The 21,390-nt window shown below is 41.8% G+C and overlaps 1 protein-coding gene across 2 annotated transcripts in view; it reads left to right on the top strand.

Moving 5' to 3' along the window:
- Window positions 1-21,390, top strand: part of LOC128255925 (GTP-binding protein Di-Ras2) — a 36,309-nt gene that overhangs the window by 3,090 nt on the left and 11,829 nt on the right. The window contains exons 2-4 of one of the 2 annotated variants that reach the window (XM_052985844.1): window positions 13,441-13,952; window positions 17,834-18,001; window positions 19,066-19,175. In XM_052985844.1, coding sequence (XP_052841804.1) covers window positions 13,788-13,952; window positions 17,834-18,001; window positions 19,066-19,175 — 443 coding nt within the window. In that variant the 5' untranslated portion in view covers window positions 13,441-13,787. The remainder of the gene's footprint in view (window positions 1-13,440; window positions 13,953-17,833; window positions 18,002-19,065; window positions 19,176-21,390) is intronic. The other variant, XM_052985845.1, reaches the window with a different exon arrangement.

The following is a 21,390-nucleotide window of genomic DNA, read 5'->3' as shown; positions in this document are numbered from 1 at the left end:
CACGTTTGAAGGCACTTGATGACCATCAAATGCTGGCCAACCAAACTGAGAAGCATTCGAGGAATGCGAGCCATGCCAAAGCAAACAGAAATCGCATTATATTAAAAGCAATTTTAACTTTTGAGACAAATGCCCATTTTGCTTTCTACTACTGCGAAACATGGCTCGAAATGGAAAGGAAAGGGTGGAACGTGTTTGTGGCACGCTCCTCAGCTGGATTATATAATGGGTATAATGGGTAAAAATAAAGTGTGCCAAGTGCGCCTGAGCTCAACATATTTATATATTTATGTAGAGCAATTCACATTAATTGCACAGCGATTTGAAGAAACCTTCCCTTCAAACGGGAAATTAATCTAGGACACCGACGTTTGCAGGACCAAAGCGGTCAGGGCGGAGTCTTTCTGGCTCTTTGCGCTGCAACCTAATTAACGTGCGCTATTCAGTCACATTAACAACAATGCATACTCACGTCGAAATTGTTTATAAATTATAATTTGATAGCACGCCTGAGTGAGCAGGGGATCGGGGAAGCAGCCCCAAGTTTGCACTCGATCAAGTGGAAAATCAAAACTAAAGACAAGGTTAAAACAGAGGCGAAGACAAACTGGGTGGTTGGGACATGCCAAGTGCATAACTCACCGCAGCAGCCTCTGCTGCTCCATCAGCACTCTTACCAAAACCTAGCTCGGTTCAATTTCAAAGTGTCAGACTCAGTGAGGCCAATCGAAACACTAAATGAAGACGGAATATCCTGCAAGTCCATAGACGCCTGTCATCGCTTAGCTCAGATGGGGAAAAAGTGCCCTAGTTCTCCCCAAATCCCCGTCCTCATGAGTCCTCATGAGTCCTCATGAGTCCTCATGCCGGAGCAGTCGAAAGGGTGCTGGAATTGTGTGGGAAAATATGAAACGCCATCAGCATATGCCTCGATGAATCTCTCACTATATTCATAGGAGTGTAGAGTGTATGTATGTGGGTCCTCCAGTCCACGCGCTGGGTCTATTGACAATCTCGGCTAAACTTCCGCCGACCGGCTGGCTGCCCCTTGTTGTTGCCATTTCGCCCGTTTTCCATTCCAAATACCGCGTGGCAGGCTCTGAGGCAGAGCAATCAATAAGTTTGTATGCCCGTCAATCCCCTCAACCACCTCAGAATCTGCAGCACGGCCCGAGTGGATTTTCTAAAAGTTAGCTGCCATTTTTTTCGTTTCTTCAGCCGCAGCGGCAGCAGCGTTGATAATATCAAATTGAGGTCGTTTTTCATCGTTCGGCCTTTAAGCGTTTAAAGTGGCTAAGTGTTATTCAAAAATCGATTGCAGACCGCGGCCTGCCCCCACGTCCCCCGCCTCAAACATGACAAATCTGACCAGCTTTTATGGGCTGATAAAGCAATTAATTTCGAATCGCCTGCTAGGAATAAAAAAGAAATCTGATCGGCAACCTGATAGGCAATTTGGGGGCCGAGGGATAAAATTAGGCAGCCACGTGGCCAGGAGGCAGGGAAGCCATCGGGCGCATCATCAGGGCCGATAAAGATTACGCGTATTATTATGTTAATCGAGATTATGATGACAGTCATCAGCGCCTCATCAGAAGCTGCTCCGTTTGCTGTCTTTTGTCCCTGTGACTCGGGTTCGTTACCCAGCTCCTCGGGTCTTTCGTTCCTCCTCCGCGAATCTGCGGGGTAAACTTCAACTGACATAGACCGACGCAGACACACAAATCTCTTTATAATCGTCCCGGTTCTGTCGTCCTTGACGAGGGAAATGCTGCCCTAGGATGGGGGCGTGTCCAGGAAGACGGGCCGGGTCGACTTGGGTTCGTTTCGAGGGAGGCTGGAGGCTGGAGGGTATTTGTGCCTACACTTGTACATTTTTATTTGTTGGCATTCCGCAATTTATTTCATATCTCTTCCAGCGGCCGTGGCAACTCCTGCGAACGCAATTTTTTGCCAGCTGGCCAGTCCGTCAGTCTGGCAGTCCTTCTGTCCGTCAATTTGTTGGCTTTCTGTCAATGGCTGGCGGCCTTTTGAAGGCGCGGCGTGCTGCTCACTCCCAGGTCGCTACACTTTGAGAAAGTTTGAAGCCGTGAGGCGGCATCGCTGGAATGCCGTCAAAGGAAGCCGTATACATGACGGCGCTGGCGCTGGCGCTGGTGCTGGAGTGTGCTGACAAGAGGCCTAATCAAATTATGCCCACTTTGCTGTCCGCTGACGTTGGCCTGGCGGATGATACGAAACAAAGTAGGTTATGCCGGAGACGGAGATGTGCTCATTAGGCCAGATGCGAGTGGGCTGATCTGATTGTCAGCTTTTCCAGCTGCCCATTAGTCATGTGTGGCAGGGCTGGGACAACGTGACGTATGCTTAATATATATGTTTTTCAAAATCTCAAAGTTCGTCAGACCCTCTCGTATATTGGCTGGGTAAAAGTTTTGCCTCGGCTCTGGACGTTATGGGATTCCTGGCGTGCTGTGAGTTCGGTCTTCTGAGTCTCGGTCTCAGTCGTCGGATTGCCAGGAATGCTGTTTGTGATTTTTCTTTCCGTTTTCTTTTTAACATTTTTCACCGTGTCGCAGTGCCGTTTTTCCCCTTCCCCCCGTCTCTTTGCTGTGCTGGTTGTTTGCTCGTGTTTCCGATGTTTCCACGCTTTTCCCTTCCCATTTTCCTCTCCATTTCCCGAACTCACTCACGCGTAAAGCGCGCGTTGCGTGCTTTATGAATCTGCCCTGGCACTGCTTCTCTATTACGTCCTAGACAACTTGAACTTGTCCTCCTACTTCATCATCCTCCGTGTCGCCTTCGTCTTCGTCTTCTCTCCGGGTACTTCTCCTTGTTTCCGGTTGATTTTCAGCTGCGTCCTTTGTGCCTTCGCCCGGTCCCATTTCCTCTGCTACGTCCCACGGCATTCGTGTTTATTAAGTCTAATTCAATTTTGTGTGAATTTTATTTGTTGCATACATTAAGGCTGATGACGTTGAAGCCTCCCCAAGCCATCCCAAGCCATCCCAACCTCCCCAGTCCGCCTTAGGTTCCGGTTCAAGATCTGGGACTCACGGGCACTGAGGTGCTGCGCCTTCGTCACAGTTGTAATTACACACTCTACGCAATTTAGAGAGTTCTTCTATGAAGTTTTTAATTAAAACTTTGATAAATAAGCTCAATTTATATCCAGCCAGATATTTAGCATTTAAAAAAAAAACGCCCACGCATGAGTTACCCCAGTGCTCCCTCCCTTTTTCGCGGAAGCAGACTTTGTGTTGGTGTGCATTTCTTTGAGAGTGCCGATTTCCCCAATTTAATTGGAATTTACCAAGAAATCCTTGGTCTTTGAAATTGCCGGAACGTGCATGACCAGACATAAAGCGGACAGGCTGAGGAGTAAAATAAACTGACAAAGTAAATATATTCTCCCCTAAGAATGGTAAATAAATATGCCATTCATGGCCACCAAAAATAGGTTAAAGTTTGCACTATTACACTTTGCTCGCACCTTTTGCGAACGAAACGATTCATATTCGTCAGCAATGCAATTCTACTTTTATACACCTCGTATATAAATATATGGAAATTTATGACTGTGATGGCTTTCCCACATTTGTTTCAATTATTCACAGTTCGAATAAAACATGCATATAAATTCAGTTTCAATGCCAAGTGTGGGATTGTTCGACAGCGGAGTACAATTTGCAGGGCTGGTTGGTTCCCAGTACCGTTCTGCAAGCTTATAAATTTTTATCGCTCTTGACATAGACGCGTACACCCAGCGAGTGCAAAGTGAGCCCGCATGAACTGCCAAAATTGGCGAGCACACACACCCACAATCCCATTCAAGCGTCCTGGGAAAGTGGCCCCAAGTGGGTCACAATCGGGCCAAGTCAAATCAATTGACGCCAAGACGCGTCTGCACACTCGGGCAGGGCCATTGTCGTCGTGTTTGCTGGCTGACAATGCGATTAACCCACAAACGGCCGGGGCAGACGTGCCCCGAGTCCTCCTCCGGGTAAACTGTGGCAAGTCCGCCTGCCACTGTCATTGCAAATGCAACTGCAGCTGTTGCTGTTGCTGTTACTGTTGCTGTTGCTGTTGCATGGAACGTGGCCACCCAAAGCACCCAGACATTGCATCGATTGCATAGCCAACGGGGCGGATGGGTGATGAACTGTGATGAGAACTAGCTAAGTACTTTTATTTCGATATCTTTTTTTTTTTGGTATAACCAGGTTGTGGTCTATATGAAATTTTGAGACTATTTCTTTTTTTCAAAGGATAAAAACGATTTTTATTTTTTTTGGGGAACTTAAAGGAACATCTTGGATGATAATTTCTTCGCCTGCAAAGAAAAATACAAAATCACTCTTTGACACCTTCTACTACTAAGAAGTGAGGAATAAATTAAATCTTAAAACTACTATTGCACTGCAAAAACTCGAGGGAGTGTCTCAACCGATTAAACCAGCTAATAATAGATATCATTCTTTGCGTGCAGTTGTAGGATTTTTTTTCTTCATGTTCCCTTTCTATCCAAATACAATTTGTCTTTAGAGTTTGTTTAGATTGTATCAACAGCAAAGGAAACAGATAATGTCATTAAACAATTATTTAATGTATTGGCCATCGTTAGGTATGAGTATTCCTACCTTGCTCAATTGCTCATCTCTGGAGCCCAAGAACGAATCAAGGTATTTTTAGATAGATTTTAACTGGTTTTGCAATATGAGGCTGTGATATGTGTTCAATACCACAATATATAAAGATGCCTTTTGTGTCGAGATCGCCATTCTGAGTCGTTTAAGTCAGTAAAAAAAAGTGTAATGTGATGGAGAATGATCAAAAACGAATCAAGGCAATTTCACCATAGACTTACTGCAACTTTCAACGACTTTCAGATGCCAGATTTATACAAATAAAAGCAAAGAAGTAACCCCTTTCCCAAATTCCTTTTTGTTGGTACCAATTTCTACATAGTTGATGTTCAAAAAAACTTTGTTTTTTACACTTCAACGCAGTGACAGAAGTAAGAAAAATATTTGGAAAAACAAATATTGTTCAATTGCCACGTTTTCAAATCAAATATCACTTTTCTACCCAATTTTTCTGTCGTTTTTGCTTAAGAATACAAAGAATGCCTGTTAAAATAAGGTTGTGGTTTTTATAACGAGTTTGCCAAATTTTGAACAGCTCATAACTTTTTTAGTTATCGTGAACGCTGTTATAGAAAACTCGCTTTTAGGGCAAAAGCGTTTGCCCGACTTTCACCTGCCATAACTTGCAAAGTATTTGTAGTTTATTCGTAAAAATTGAAACTCACATTCTTATAAAGCTGGTCTGCTGACTTATGTATCTATGTATGCTCCCTTTAAAAACAAATGTTTTCCAAATTTGTCTTACCATAGAAGTTTATTTGAGTAAGTAAGTAAGTTTGAGTTTATTTTGAGTAATGGGGCTTTCACACAGACTGACTGTTAGAAGTACAAGTACAGGATATACGCATCACTAGCAACGGCCAATAGCAGTGACAGCCAGGCGCATGGCTTGCACTATTTTGGCCAAAAGACAAGTAGAAAGGAGCAGGCGGGTGTCCCACTGCTGTTGCTTTCTCGGCGTCTGTGGTTTGTTTGTGTTTAATTTGTGGCTCTGGCAGATGCTGACAATCGATGACGAGCCCTCGGAGACTGGCTGCAGCGAGTGTCAGCTATCTGCACCTGCTCCCAACCAACGTTTCCCTTTCTCGCGCCTGATTAAGTTTTTGCATTAATTTACCCGCAATCTCGATGGCCCCATCCTGGTGCTCGTCCTCGTCCTTGGCTTGTTTGCTTAGCCATTAGCCGGGGATTCTGTGACCTGCGGGTCGTGAGAGCAGAGCTTTTGGGGTTGACCTTTTTTTTTCAGCTAGTGGCAGCCAGTGCCAACAGCTTTCGCCTTGCTGGCTTTTCATGCTTGGCTTGCAATCAAATTTATTAGATCCTCTTTCAACCATCTCGCAGTCCTCATCAGCGCAAAGTCGATTACAAAATCTGCGTGCGGAACCTTTTCTTGATTGCGAAGTCGCACAGAACTCGATTAGAGTGCGGCAGAGTGCAGCTGCCGATAAGGACACAGATAACGAGTGAATCGAAGTCGGTAAAACGCCAGAGCTAAGAGCCCTGTGATGTCACTCCTGGCCAAGCCGACAAAGCCGCTCATGAATCCGGCTCCAGCTCCAGCTTCGATCCTGTTTCAGTTTCCGCATCTATGCCCAATCCATCCAATTAGCCGAGTAGTAAGCCACGTGGCTCGGCTCTGGCTTCCCAATTTGCATCAGACTCCGGTTGCTGCAACTAATTTGTTGTTCCTGCAGCTAAGTTTCTGTCCCTCAGAGTTAGCTCATTAGGAACACGACAGGATCGTAAGGGCTTCAGCGGCGGAATAATGAGCTTAGTTCAAGTGCAAACTGTTTGCCCGAGTGCCGGGCGGTCAAAAGGACCTTAACCCCGCCCTCGCCCTCGCCACCGCCACAGCCTTCTATATTTAGATACCTCAACAAAGTTTTTCCCAACACTTAAGTCGAACAGATAAAAGGCGTTGTCGTTGTCCTCTGCCCGCCTTTTCACGGGGCACTCGGCACCCTAACACTCCATTCCAAGCTCTTAGCTGCCTGTTCTCGGCGGCAATTTGCCGTGATTAGTATAAATAAGTAACAGTTAGTGACCCATTTTCCGCACACCATTGAGCCAGAAGGAAAAAGGCTTTAATGTTTTGCCTCCACCGTGAAATTGGTTAGACCAGATATGTGTTCGCTAGGTTGGTCCTATGTGGTATGTAAAATTTCATCCCTTGCCAGCACAGGCATATTTTTATACTCGCTAGACGAAGAGTAAATAGAACATAAAATTAAATCGCGGGTGTCACATGCGTGTCCGACACTTTTCTTTTAAATTTCATCTTTGGAAAGTCCCAATGACGTCTCTGTTAAGTTTAGGAACTGTAAAAACTAGAAAGCTGGAAGCAAATCAAGATTTAAATTTAATTGAAATGTAGTCTTTAAATCTGAAAAATGTATTTTGGAAATAACTTTCTGAGAAGTGTAAGAAAGGTTGGGTTTGAAAAATTGATGCATACTTTTCTAGTTAAAAATAGGTATGTTTTATTTGCTAATGAATAAATATTGAAAAGAGATTTGTCTGTATGCCCGAAGCAGAACAACGATGAAGAGAAATGAATGGGAAGCTGATGAATGCTATAGCAACATCCTATGCAGACCTTGCCCACAAACACAAAAATAAAATAATTATTTAATAATTTTAAATGTAGATGAGCTTAATTTGCACATATGCAACGTCAGATTGTTTTGTGGATAATATTATATATATATATATAATATGTAATATTATATTAGTATTTATGATGTCAATAATAATTGCAATAAGTGTTGTATTTCCATAAAATAAAATTGTATTGCTGAATAGATAAAAAAACCTTTTTTTTTGTAATGTAAATATAAATATAAGCGAAATGCTACCCAAGTGGCAGCTAAATCTAATTGAATGGGAAGCTGAAGAATGCCATAGCAACATCCCACGTAGACCTCGCCCTCAAACACAAACACAAAAATAAAATTATTATTAAATATTATTAAATGTAGCTGAGCTTTAATTTACACATATGCTACGACTGATTGTTTTGTGGATGTTATTGAAAAGTATATTAATGTAATATTAGATCGGAATTTATGATGTCAAAAATAATTGCAATAGGTATTGTATTTCCATTTTATTGTATTACTGGATAAAAAAAAAGGTTTTTTTTTGTAAATATAATTTTTTTATTATTTGATAAGCGAAATGATACCCAAGTGGCAGCTTAATCTAATCTAATGGATAGCTGAAAAATGACATCCTGATTAGAACTCGCCCGCAAACACAAAAATGAAATATTTTTAAATGTAGCTGAGCTTCAATTTACACATATGCAACGTCAGATTTTGTGGATATTGTTAAATAATAAATAGATCAGTATCTATGATGTTAATAATAATTGAAATAAGTATTGTATTTCTATGTAATACTATGTATAGATAACATAGCTGTGTTCACATGTGCAAATCTCTTTTATAATGGCTAGCGAATTGGCAATGCAAAATCGTGTAATAAAAGTAGCGTTAAAGTTTAAAAACTGAAAAAATCTTTTTAGTGCAAAACTTTACTGCTTTTACAGCAATGATTTACACCTTTGGCTCGGAGGATGGTAGAGGGTACACGCACACCGCATGGGACGTGTGGGGGGCTTGAAAGGTGTTCGGGATTGTGGGTTGAGAGGCTGGAGGACGATCCAGAGCTGCCATCATCGCAGTAATCAACAGTTAAACGGCAACGCCTGGTGGCCCAGATTTTGGGTCGCCACTTTGTAATCGTTAAGCCTGTCCTGCCGCCAACTACAACTGCCGCTGCCGCTGCCGCTGCCGCTGCCGCTGCCACAGCCCTTATATTGCGCAAGGGGTCAGAACGCGATGTGCGAGGAGGTGAAGGGGGTGTGATTATGTGGCCGGGACTTCGGGCCTGACCAGCATCAGCGTCGTAAAATCATTTGTTTATCGCTACGGCCGTTTTCGGCCCCATTAGCAGTTCAAATCCAGTGCAATAAATCCTCGAGTTGCTGAAAACAGGGCTAATTCCTTGGCATGTATGGGTGTTTGGCGCCAGATGGCAAATGACGCTACGATTGGCATGCAACATAAAAGCGTATTTTATGATTGAGGGACCACAAAGCCACAGCTCACAGCACGCGCAGCCACATGCCCAAAGTTAATCACGTATAAAATGTAACACTTTATAGTCGTCAAAAGTCCTTGAGCCAACCCCCCAATAAAGTTGCCCATTTTCGGTACAAATTATCGTAAACCTTAAATAAATTTCACTTTGTGGATTTAACATTAACAAATGGCCGATTAATCAAGTTGAACCGTAACACATGTTGCAATAAGTTGCGGTCAAAGAGTGGCTGACCAGAAAATTCCAAGTCACTTAAGAAGTTTTGGCTAAGTAAATTTCAAGCCAACTCAAACGGGAAGCCACTAGCTATTACTTGGTTTACGCAGCAGTTATTTGTAACAAAAAAAATACTTTATAATGACTCAAGTTGGTGTTTATGTTATAACTATAGTAAAACTTTAGTTAACAACTCGAAAAGTTAATACAAGCAAGAAAGAACGCCCAAGTCAAATTTGCAGACTCTCAGATACCCAACACTTTACAAAAAGTGTTGCCAAAGACAACTTTTTTCGGGGTATATATTATCCATACAAACTTATTGAGACCAATATCATGGCCAAAACAGTGTGTCATTTTGGACGCGTAAAAGTGGGCTTGGTAAATTTTCCTAATAAACTTTCGCTGTATAATCTTACAATTCTATAGGTCTTTAAACTTCTGATTTGTTTATAGCTCATATGCTTTACATATATAATTTATATATATACTTTATACATAACAGATAAATTATAAATTTAATTTTACGAATTACATGTATAGGACTTTTCAAAAAGTAAAGATAGAACAAACTTGTGCACGTGGATTTAGGTGTGTAAGGGGCTTTGAAAACATATTTATAGCAAAAGCTTTGTACACCACTTTTAATTTCACTTTTTGCCCGAGTGTGGTGTAAACCTCTTAATCTCTTAAACCTAAAAATCAGAATTTTTACGTGTTTTACTAATAATAAAATTGCGTATTTAAATTTAGTTATCATAATTTATTTACCCAAAAAATTGCCATATTTTGTTACCAACGGACTTTTAAGCTGCTTCTTTTGTAATGGCGTATTGCGGATTATATTTTTTTACATTTCCAGCAGCTCATTTGTTTTTGTCAACAATGGTTATTGGATTTTCGTTACACAGAAAGAGAGGTCTTTTGGCTACACACGGTATTGTTTGTCAAAACGATGTACTAACTAAAAAAAGTCAAACATGCCATTTTAGTTTTGACTTTAGAGCAACTTTAGCTGGGACTGGAACATTTGATATGCCCTTTATAATAGGCTGACCTAATGTTTTGTCTACTACACACGAGTTTCTGACAGTGTGACAGTTGATGGTTGAAGGCTAACGCACATGTCCATCATCTGCAACAAAAGCGGTTTACATGAATGTTTGGTGCGATCAAGCGGAAGTACTTCGCCATTAGGCACACAGATAGATGCACACACTCATGGCCACACGAGAGTTGGCAACTTTTCGCGGCCTTTTTTGTGATATGTTGGAGCAACTTTTGATCTCCCTGCGGTATCTGAGGCATTTTAATCAACTCCGGAGCGCAGCAGGTCGCATTGGAATGCGGCTAATAAATATTCATAAATGCTGCCCTCGCACAAATTGTTTGACGTCTGTCCGTCTGTCTCCATGGATGCAAAAGTTTAGCCCGGCTGGCCAGGCCCGATTGACTACAGCTTTTGGCTTTTCCCACGACTTGCTGGTCCCAAATCCCTCCGGGCCAGTTGAGTCCTTAAGCCACAGAGCTCGGCTGTCCTTGTCCCAGTGTTTTCGCAACAGGCAAATGTACTTTTGATGACATTTTAAACGCCTCCGAGCCTAGGAATGCATTCAGCCAGAAGCTTCGGCCTTAGCCAGATGTCATCCCCTAAGAAACTAATCAATAAGATGCTTCACTTCACATATGCCTTCTATTTCTGACTTTTTCCGGGCTATGGTTCCATTCTTGCTTACCACAAAAGCCTGCTGAACACATTCCCAATAATCGCAGGGGCAAAGCCATAAATTGATTTTCAGAAAGACGAATAAAAAAGGGAACACCAATTTGCTGCTTTCGATTTCATTTTCCTCCCTATTTGTGCGTTGATGTTGTCCTGGCAACCTTGCAGTTCTGAGCTGCTGGAGCAAACACGTTCCGTAAAAGTTTTAAAGGGTCCCTGCCCTTTGAGTTGTTGATGACATGTTTCGGTTGTCCGTGGTCCGTGGTCCGTGGTTCGCAACCGGGAAGATAAAAACAAAAAATGTCAACAGCAGGAACGCTTTTATTTGTGGAAAACAGAAAAATTAATTCAAGTTCGGCTCCTTCAGCTTGCTTTAAAATGTGAAAGCGAAAACTTTTGGCCTGGCTTGGCAATTCTTTTATGTTTTCCACAGCTGTTGGCAGTTGTCTTCGGCGTGGGCCTAGTAGATTTAATTAAATTTTGGTATGGAAAAACATTTTCAAGGCCGCTGCGTGTGCGAAAGTTTGCGTAGGAGGTTCCGGAAATCATGGGACATGTTCAAACTAGAGTCCTGAGGGGTGCAAACTCGCTGTTTTAATATTGATATTTAAATTTTCTAATTTACCCTACTCGTGGGAAATTCGCTCCCCCATTTTTCCATACAATTATGTCATTATCCGCACGCTTTCAGCTCATCTGAAGCATCACTACCTGCGCTACTTCACATCGCATTTACCAGTGCAAACATATACTCTTTGTTTTTTGCCCAAACTATATGCAAATTAATATGCATTCGGCTGCTGCTGTTGAGAACAACAACATTTTCCGTGCTGGTGGATTTTTCATTAAAAATTATCCTGAGCACAATGTAAATAGTTGTGAATTTGCATGGCTGCCTGCCGACAAGAGTGCTGCAAAAGTTCAGGTGCTTTTTGCATTTGCAAATTCGACCCAGCCAAGCCGAGATATTAAAAATACGATGCCCCGCCTGTGGCGAGCCTCACATGCATTAGATATTCCGCTCTCTAAGTTTGCAGCCAAGGCTAAAATAAGTGCTGGGAAATAATCAAGTACTTAGAAGGTAAATGTGTTTGAGGGGCACTTTAACGCAGTGCATTTCCAGATATAAAAGTCATAAATCCAGGCAGATATTATTCCGCACTCGAAGTGCAAGTGAGCCAGGCCAGATGACGAAGCCATAAACCACCTGTGCAGCTGGGGAAGTAAAAGTTCAGCTTTCTGCTGGTGTGACATCTAGGCCAGAACAGACCATCCACATCGGGGGAGCAATTTGTTAGTTTTCACTGTGAATTCATTAGCCCCGGAATAATTAACTGCCGATGCAGTCTGCACTCCTAAATTGATCGTTATTATCTGCGCGCGGGTGGGAACTGAAACTCAGCCATCCAGTTAGGCGTATAACGAATTTTGCCCACTCATGAGCAGCAGCAATCTGTGCAGTTGATGGCAATAAATTGCATTTACCAGGAAAACCTAATTATATTAAGTTGCAATTACGGGAAACGAGAATGCCGGAGGATAGCCAGCGCCTGATGGCCCAGGTGCAAATGGCTTTAAGAACTGCAAAAATGCTGGCAAATTGAGTTGGCTGCACACTGCATCACATTGCATCATACATGCTCATGCAGAGGGCCAAAAGAAGTCCCACTCCATCGCTCACCGTGTTGGTCTGTTACTTTATGGGGCATGCGTTTTCGGCTCTTATTTGGATTGCATCCGAAGAGCTCGAGCACCCACTTGAATGGGTTTGTATGGGCTGGCTCCCGTTTGTATCGATGTCGGGCTATTTGGCCTGGCCTCTGGATGCCGAGCGCACCCATACGTTTATCTGATTTGTGGGGCGAGTACGTGAGCAGATTATGATTACATGCAGTGCGCTGCATGCCACTGCACATTCAGATACTTTGAGCTCCGGCGGCGGCGCCTCCTTTGGCAAAGCCAATCAGAGGCAGCAAACACAAATGGATGGGATGCAAACTTGCCGGCGAAACTTAAAACATAAATTGCAATACCGTATGGTAAAATTATGGAAACGTTGCAGTTTTGTTATATCCCACAAAATGGTTCCAGAGTTAGTTAACCATTTGTTAAGGCCTTGGATTTTAAATCGAGTAAATGCAGTTTGACAAATGTAGGTTTGAATTTGGTCTTACGTTTGTCAACCATTTTTAGGCATCGGTCTTTAGATCACCATAAACGGCAGTAAATGTAGTGACAATGTGCATTAAGAGTGTGTGCATAGGAGACTATTAAACCTAGCCGCAGAATTAAAAATCTGCAGTGATGGTCCGATCATAACAAGAAATACACCAATCATAACGTATCGCTAAAATAGTGTACATAAATAGCTTAACGAAAATAACTAAGTTCAGGGGAAACATGTTTTATATTTGAGATCTTGGTTCCGGTTTAGAAAAACGATCCACTTATCTTCCAGAAGGAATAAAAACACGAATCATTTGCTTTATAGCCAAGCGCGCGTAGTTCAAAGCTACGATCTCGCATGAATGCTCGTTACTTATTTAATTTATTTAATTATAATATTATTTATTTATTTAGTCGAATCTTTAATTATTTTAATCATGTTTTTGCTTGAATAAGTATTCATTTAGTTTCGTGTGTTAAACAAGACGCTGTTAGTCTGGTCCCTAAGTCTCTAAGCGTGCCTAAACCCAATTATATGGCGTATTCTAAAATATTAAAGATCACTCCTTTTATTTGAACTTACAGCTTCGCACAACTTCGCGACCGGAAGCGGAAGTTGCCAGGCCGGAAGTCTTGCTGCTTGTTGCTGTCCTCCTCATCGCCGCTTGCCTTTGAAATGGTAATGGCCAACGTGAAGGTGTTGCTACAGCACTGAGCTCGCAGCGGAAATCGAGGAAGTGTTTTATCTTACAATGCCCCGTCTCTGGCCTAAGCTCACGAATCCGGCATAATGCAGCGCTAAGGCCAAGGGAACAAACAAATTTAGGCATTCCTCCACAGGGCAAACGAAGCTGAACAGTCGCAGGACGAGAGTAGTACACTGAACGACAGGCGATTGCCAAAAAGGACGAGTCGACAGAGCGGCCAACAGCATGGCGGACCTGGAGCGCATACGCCTTGTCCTTTTGGGCGGCGCCGGCGTGGGCAAGAGCTCCATTGTGAAGCGCTTCCTGTTCAAGACCTACACGGACAAATATCGCGCCACCGTCGAGGACCTCTACAATCGCGAGTACGACCTGGGGGGCGTCACACTAAAGGTGAGTCCTGGCCCTGCATCCGGTCACAGTGCAATAAGTCTGAAAACCCAAGCAGCGAATCCAGGTGTGCGCTCTTTTTTGTCTTTGCTTACTGACATTTCAAGTGGAATTTCGCTGTAATTTGTTTATGCGAGTTTAAATGTCGGCAGTTCACTCAGAATTCGCAAGCCATAATTTGTCCTTTCATTCTGAAAAGAGTCAGCTCTTTTCAGAAAACCTTATGCCAGGAAAAACAAAGTGCCTTTATTTGCACAGACTGAATTTTATTTCTTTAAGGTTGTTAACCACAATTCAAGGGCTCAAACCGATAATGGTTGGTTTAATTTAACTAGTAAACATTAAAATAACTGTTTTCGATAGTTTATTTAGGGGATCAACTTTGTAATGATTACCATGTTCTTGTTCTTGAATCAAGTTAAGTTGATTCTTGAAAAGTGATTGGCTCAAAAAAGTTCTAAAATATGAACGCAGTTCTTTAAAGAAGAACATTCCTTTTTAAAAATGATTGGACATTGGGTATTCCCGGGTTAAAATCCCAGAAAAGGTAATCAATTTATACATATTTTTTTAATGTTTTTTTTTTGCTAACGTTCTGCTTTTATTTTAATTTTTATTAAGTTGACCTGAAAAGTATTTTATATATATAAAACTTTACTTATCAGTTTATCATAGTCTCTGTCATTCTAATTTTAAATGAAATCAAAGAGAAAAGAAAAAATAATGAGAAAGAGAAAAAAAATGTTCTTTTTTTTGTATTTGCTTACAAAAAATACCAGTACTATAGCAAAATGTACTCAAATGAAACCCCTTTTGTTACTAATTTTTTAATTAATAATACCAACCTGATTTCGAACCTGCCCTTATCCCAAATGTATTATTATTATATCCATCCTCGACCATTTATTTCGGCTGGATTCCAGAAGTTAGAACCGACTTTATTAACCCAATCAGTGTTGTGGTCATCAAATCGCAGGAAACTCTAAGCCCATTAATTAGGTAGAAATCTTCTAATTGGACGTCTGGAGAGTTTCCATAGTATCTGGGCTCCGCCGGCAGCAAGGACATAACGCTCCATATGCAAAGTATTAGCCAAGACACGTGTGCTTCTGGTCTCTTGGCAATTGAGGAGCTTCCCGAAAGCCTATTTGTAGCAAATCGAGTCGGGCAGAAGTGGTTGGTGGCTAAAGCCGAGCCCATCTCGGGGCCACAGCTCAGGATGATTACACATATTGAGGTTGAAAACGCAAATTGAACGAATGAATCTCAACTGATTTAAACGCACTTACGGCAATCTTGGGTGAATAGTTTGTGGGTGGGAGTGGGCTTCCTCCTTTCCGTCGCACTGACTGACAATCTGACTGACAGCTTGGCAGCCGTGTGGGCGGAGACTCATTAATCAAATTTGCACACGCTCAAAACAGCGGAAACAACAGGGAAAATGTGGCCCACTTCCCATCCTGCTGAGTAGCCGGTGCTGCCGGTGAATGAATTCCGTACTTGGGTGCTCTAATATGCTACTTAAAGAGGGGTAATTAATGGCTAATAACTTGCCTTGCCAGCGGAAATGCACCGGAAACTGATAACTTCTCTATATTACTTTAATCGGGTCTTAATCTACGGCCTATGGATATCCAAGGAGGGAGTTAACAACCCAGAAAGGTATCTATAAGGCAGTCATCACAGCTGCCTTACGCCTTACGACCATGTCGTGCCAGAGGAAACTTCTGATGGAACATCATTCACTGCGGAGCTGAAGCTGATTATGTGCTGTTCAAACTTGTCTTACACCACAAGCACATGTTTGGCGAACAAAAGTTGAGCTGAAAGTTGATTAATAGGTGGGCTGCAAGGCCGCTGAGCGTTGCCGCCTTCATTATCATCGCTAGAAGCTGGCCAAATCGATTCCGAGAGGTTGTTTGGCGACACTGACACTCCTGGTGGCGACGCCGTTGCCAGGATTTGGCCCGTACTTCCGCTCCTCGTTCCCCTAGTTCTTCGATTTAATTAATTTCATTTTAGCGACCGATGGGGTGCGCATCCATTACTTTGGCTCGCATCGGTGGGCAGGCCCAGATTGGATTCCACTCGGGAGTTGTCACCGAAGCTTAAAGTGATTTATTCCTGGCCACCTTCGGTGCAGTGTCCAGGCAGCCAGGCAGCCAGGCAGCCATTCAGCCAGGTGCATTCAAAACAATTTCACGTGGACAATTTGCGAGACAGCTCGCCCAATGGCCCCCTTTTTGGAACTAGAAGCTCCTGCGGCCCGCTGTGACTGATTGTCGGCACAGCGTGTGGCCATCAAACGGCAACATTACATTGCACTAAACGATTTCTGCTCTTTAAAAGCAATTTTGTGTAGGTTCGTGGATGTGCGGCACAGCAGGATGGATTTGATGCCTTAAACATAGATGTTCGAACAAAGCCGGGCCGGCGAACAATGGCTGACCGTCGAGAAATGGTGTCAAAAATATAAATTGTGTCATTCAGTAAAGTGTTTTTAATAAAGTTTACTCATTTCGGGCAAACAATGCGTTACAAATTTGCGTCACAATGGCCAGGGCTGTCAATAGCGAGCGGATAAGGATGCAAGGCGATGGTACTGACAGGACTAAGCGGTTGGCTTTGCCTCCTGGCTCTTTGGCCGACTGGCCTTAACAAGCTATTGACATTCCGGATCGCGTTCACCCGCGGCGGTGTATACAACATAACTGATGCTGACACGGGGATTAGTTGGCATCAAGTGAGCATTGAGCGGCCACAAGCCAGGAGTCACGACCCAGGCTCCACCACCCAGACAACCTTCCGCTCTCCACCGACAAATCGTTTAAAAGGCACTTTATTGAATGTCCTTTGAGTTAAGAGGTCTCTCAAAAAAATAACCAGTGAACGGAAACATAAAGGTTTTACGTGTGAAACATTATTAAACATTGTATATTGACCAAAGTTGCGTTTTGAAACAGCAAAATTTTAAATATTTAGATGTTTATATTATAATCTTAATTTGTAATACCACAATGATTCTAGCGTGCAGATAAGATTTTTCAGAATAATTTCTGTAGTGAATGACTTAAATTATTGTATTCGTTGAAAAGTATGTAACAGGAAGAAAGAAGCGTTTGCGACAATATAAAGTACATATATTCTTGAGCAGCAACAATAAACGAGTCGATCTAGCCATGTCTGCTGTCTGTCCGTATGGCCGTCATAAACGTCGATATCTCGGAAACTAAAAAAGCTAGACATTTGGGACTTGCCATGCAGATTCTAGTAGTTCCAAGTTTACTTTTAAGCTGATTAGGTGTAGGTGCTGGACTGTGTGTGTGTGTATTTCGGTCGTATCTATCAGTAGACACAAACATTTAAAAATCAAGCTAGTATTTTAGAAGCTATGAAGTCCTGTGTCGCCGCTCTGCCACCGCTGCTTGGCCGCTGCTCTGCCGATAATCGCTGCAGTAGAGAGACAAACTGTTAGTGGGACGTGGAGGTGATGCACGCACTTAGCTTCTACTGTTGGATGTGCAGTTCGACAGATGGCGGCATCTAAACTTCTGTTGGTTTGAAGGGGAAATACTTAGTTTGAAGTTTGTTGGCTAAGTCGGAAAACTTGACTACAGCGTTCTTCCTTGATTTAACAGTCTTTTGTCGCTAGTTATTTCATAACTAGTGTAATCCCATTAATTCGCTTAACCTTATCGGAAAGTTGTTCATAATGACATTTTCCTTCAAATTAAATGTCAATGTGGTGTGAAATTAAAAACCGAGGCGGCTTAGTACAGCCGATCTCAAATGGTTGGCAGTGTATTGCCTGTATAGGGCCATTCAAAATTAATTATTCGTAATTTGCTCTGCGTTATCCTGTACACTTTGCCGTCCCTTTGCAGGTGGACATTTTGGACACGTCCGGTGACATGCAATTCCCTGCCATGCGGCGCTTGTCCATCGCCACCGCGCACGCGTTCATGCTCGTCTACGCCGCCACATCGGCGCCAAGCTTCCAGTGTGTGAAGCAGTGCTTCGAGGAGATCCGGGAACAACGCGGAGACTTTCAGGTGAGTTACTGGACCAAAGGCACTCCCTACCTGCATTTTGCATGTAATCAGCGGGCCGAGCGGTGGACTTGCACTCCTCCACAGTCCGAAAAGCAATTATAATAGCTTCCCTTTGAGTCGGAGCAGTCCAGCCAAGCGGCAGCGTTTCTAGGCTTTGCGCTGGACTCTTGTTTTAATACCACACAGTGGTTCGGCATTCGAAAAATTCAAAGCCAAAAGGACCTTAGACCCGTGAAGCACCATCAAGCGGTAGCAAAAAAAAAAGGATTTAAAATTGGACCAAAGAACATTCTTGAATTCACAAACACAAAGCCGACCTAAAAAGTATTGAAATTACCTACAATTTAACAAATAACCTATAAACTGTCATAATCAACTAAAATATCGTTAAATTAAGAAAGTTACCTTAAAATGGCGCTAAGGCCATTTCAACAGTTATTAGGTCATTGGTTTTTTGGTGTTTTTTGAGTGTAGTGAAATAAATGTATCTATCTTTCTATTCATAAGGGAACATGTTTTGCCTTAGAGCCAATAATATTATTGACTATGGCCTATTGGTATTTACAATCGATGTTGTCATATAATGTCTGAAAAATTCGTTGGGTATATAAAAAACCATTTGTTAACATCTCATTTTTGCTGTCCTGCTAATTTATTTATTAAATCTTAAAGAGGTAAAGCTTGAATATAATTATATAAATAGCGCTGAGAATTAAATGTTTAATTCTTTAAACGAGTTATAGAACATTGCTTTGTTTGATCATATAGTAGGTAGATGCATAAATATTTATTAAAATCAAAAGCTAGCTAGCTAGCATATATTTGAAGATATTATGTTTAATAGAAGTCGAACTAAAAACCGGGCTTGATAATCACTTTTGGATGTGCTCAGCCCACTATGAGATAGTAACAGCCATTGTTTCGCGAGGTGCTTTCACGGTTTCCGCTTCTCGCCGCCATTGTGAGGCGAATATCAATTACAGCACAATGGGCTTTGTCTGCGTCCCAATTTCGGTGGGCTTTTGCTGCTTCGAATGCCACTGCTAATTGCCTTTCTCCCACAGGACATCCCCATCGTGATCGCCGGGAACAAGGCCGACTTGGCCACCACCCATAGAGAGGTCAAGCTGGAGGAGGTGACCGACTGGGTGTTCTGCGAGCTGCCGCGCTTACGGTAAGTCCTCACATTTGTTTCTCGAAATACGACTGGCATAAAAATGCGCAACAGCTGCTGCATGCGACAGCAATTAGGGGACAACTGCCAAAAGTTGTGCAACAATGCCCGACACACAAAGCCGCAAAAACCGCCAAACAGCTGCAATTTTCATAAGTAACGCAGCAAAGTGGAATTAAAAAAGTGCCATAAATTCTGGCCACCCCAGGAAAGCTGCAATGGCAAACGGCAATCGGCAAGAGGCAAACTGCGCAATTATATTGCTAGAAATGAAATTAAGCGACAGAAAGCGTGACAGCGGTCCATGAAAGGGAGTTGCTCCACCGAAATCAGTTGCATTGTCCACGAAAGGGGCTGTGGCACTCATTAAAAGCCATTTGTTGGCCTGCAAAAGTGTCGGAGCCAGAGTCACACACTGAAAAACAAAACAAGAAAAAATAACAAGAGAGGAAGCCATACCCATATACCCTTGCAGCTATTGCAAAACTTAAATATTCTTGAAAACATTAAAATTATCAATTACTTGCGTATATGTCTAAAAACATTAAAGATATGATGATTTGCAGTTTAATTATTCGATAGTTCCTATGGCAATTATATGATATCGTTTTCCGATTTTAAGATAATTAAAATCGTTATTCTGAACTGTCAAATTAATAATAAGTCAAAAAGAATTAAAAAAAAATTTACTAAATAGAAAAGTTACATTTAAAAAAAAAAAATTATTTTTATTTCTTCTATGGGAGCTATATGATAGAGTCGTCCGATTTTGATGAAATTTAAACCATTATTCTAAAATATTTAAACATTACTATATGTCGAAGATTATAATTTTGTAATTATAATTTTTTATTTATTTATTTTTCCTATGGGAGCTATTGTATATGCTAAGTCATCTACCTGCAATAGAAAGACAACTTTTGGGAAAGTTTCATGCAAATAACTTTAAATCTAAGAGGCTAGTTTGCGTAGAAACGGACGGACAGACGGACAGACAGACGGACTGACAGACGGACGGACAGACGGACATGGCTAGATCGACTCTCCTAGTGATGCTGATCAAGAATATATATACTTTATTTGGTCGGAGTTGTCTCCTTCTCTGCGTTGCAAACTTCTGACTGAAATTATAATACCCTCTGCAAGGGTATAAAAAGAGAAGAAAATTGTGAGGTAAGGTTTATTTTTGTTCTGAACCACAAAAACTATTTTCAAAGTGCAGTCAGCGGAAAATCGCATCATAAGAAACATTGCATTAAGCGATTTCACAGACGGTGTTTCCCCATAATAGCTCCTAATTGCGCATTTTTTGCGCAAGCGGTGCTGCTGTCATGTTGGAAATCAATGGGCGATTCTTGACTGAGATCAACAGCTCGTATTAGCGATGCGTTAGAGTATCACAGAGGTGTTCTTTGAATACCAAACAGTCGGGACATTCTATAAGCACCTGTGTATGCATGAGGTCCTTCAACTTGGCTGCTCTCGAATTGGTCGAAAGCTGCTCTGGGGAAATGTTGAGGGGTTATAAGATGTTTGATTAGTAGTGGCAGTTGCTGATTTATGTTTCCCTGTGCAATACAATGGGCAGATACTCACGAGCTTGTCTGACACAATATGACATTGGCATTGAATTGAAGCAGAAAACTCATTGAAAAAACACAGCTGTTTTGAATTAGTTTTGTACTGTTTTGGCGAAAGTAACGTAGTAGTTAACTGCACACATATTCAAATTCAGATAAAGATTATAATTAAGGCTTGCATGTCGATATAAATGGACACATTTGAAAGGTGAAATGTTTAATTTATAATTAATTTTATTATACATTTAAATTAAAGTTTTCCATGACCAAAACATTTAAAGACACTTCGAGAAACAGAAGCGAATTAAATTCTTGTTTATCATAAAGATAATAAATTTGAAAATCAATTTGTCTGGTAATAAATCAAAGATTGTAAAGATACTCCTCAATGTGGACAGAGTTCTTCGATAGAAACTTGTGCAGTAAGCTCGGAAGTTTCGCGGAAGTTGAACTGTGTCAGTTAAAGTAGATTACGATCCGAATCGACAAGTAATAAACGAGTGTAACTGGGCTGAATAAATTCTTTGCTTACCACATTTACAATTTTAATGATTTTATTGCGTGACAACTAGCCCTGAAAGCTTGTCCGAATCCTTTGCATTCGCTGGCAAAGGAAGACTTACTACCCAGGACTT

The sequence above is a fragment of the Drosophila gunungcola genome (assembly GCF_025200985.1).
Source record: "Drosophila gunungcola strain Sukarami chromosome 2R unlocalized genomic scaffold, Dgunungcola_SK_2 000012F, whole genome shotgun sequence".
NCBI lineage: Eukaryota > Metazoa > Arthropoda > Insecta > Diptera > Drosophilidae > Drosophila > Drosophila gunungcola.
This window is presented reverse-complemented; position numbering and strand designations above follow the sequence as displayed.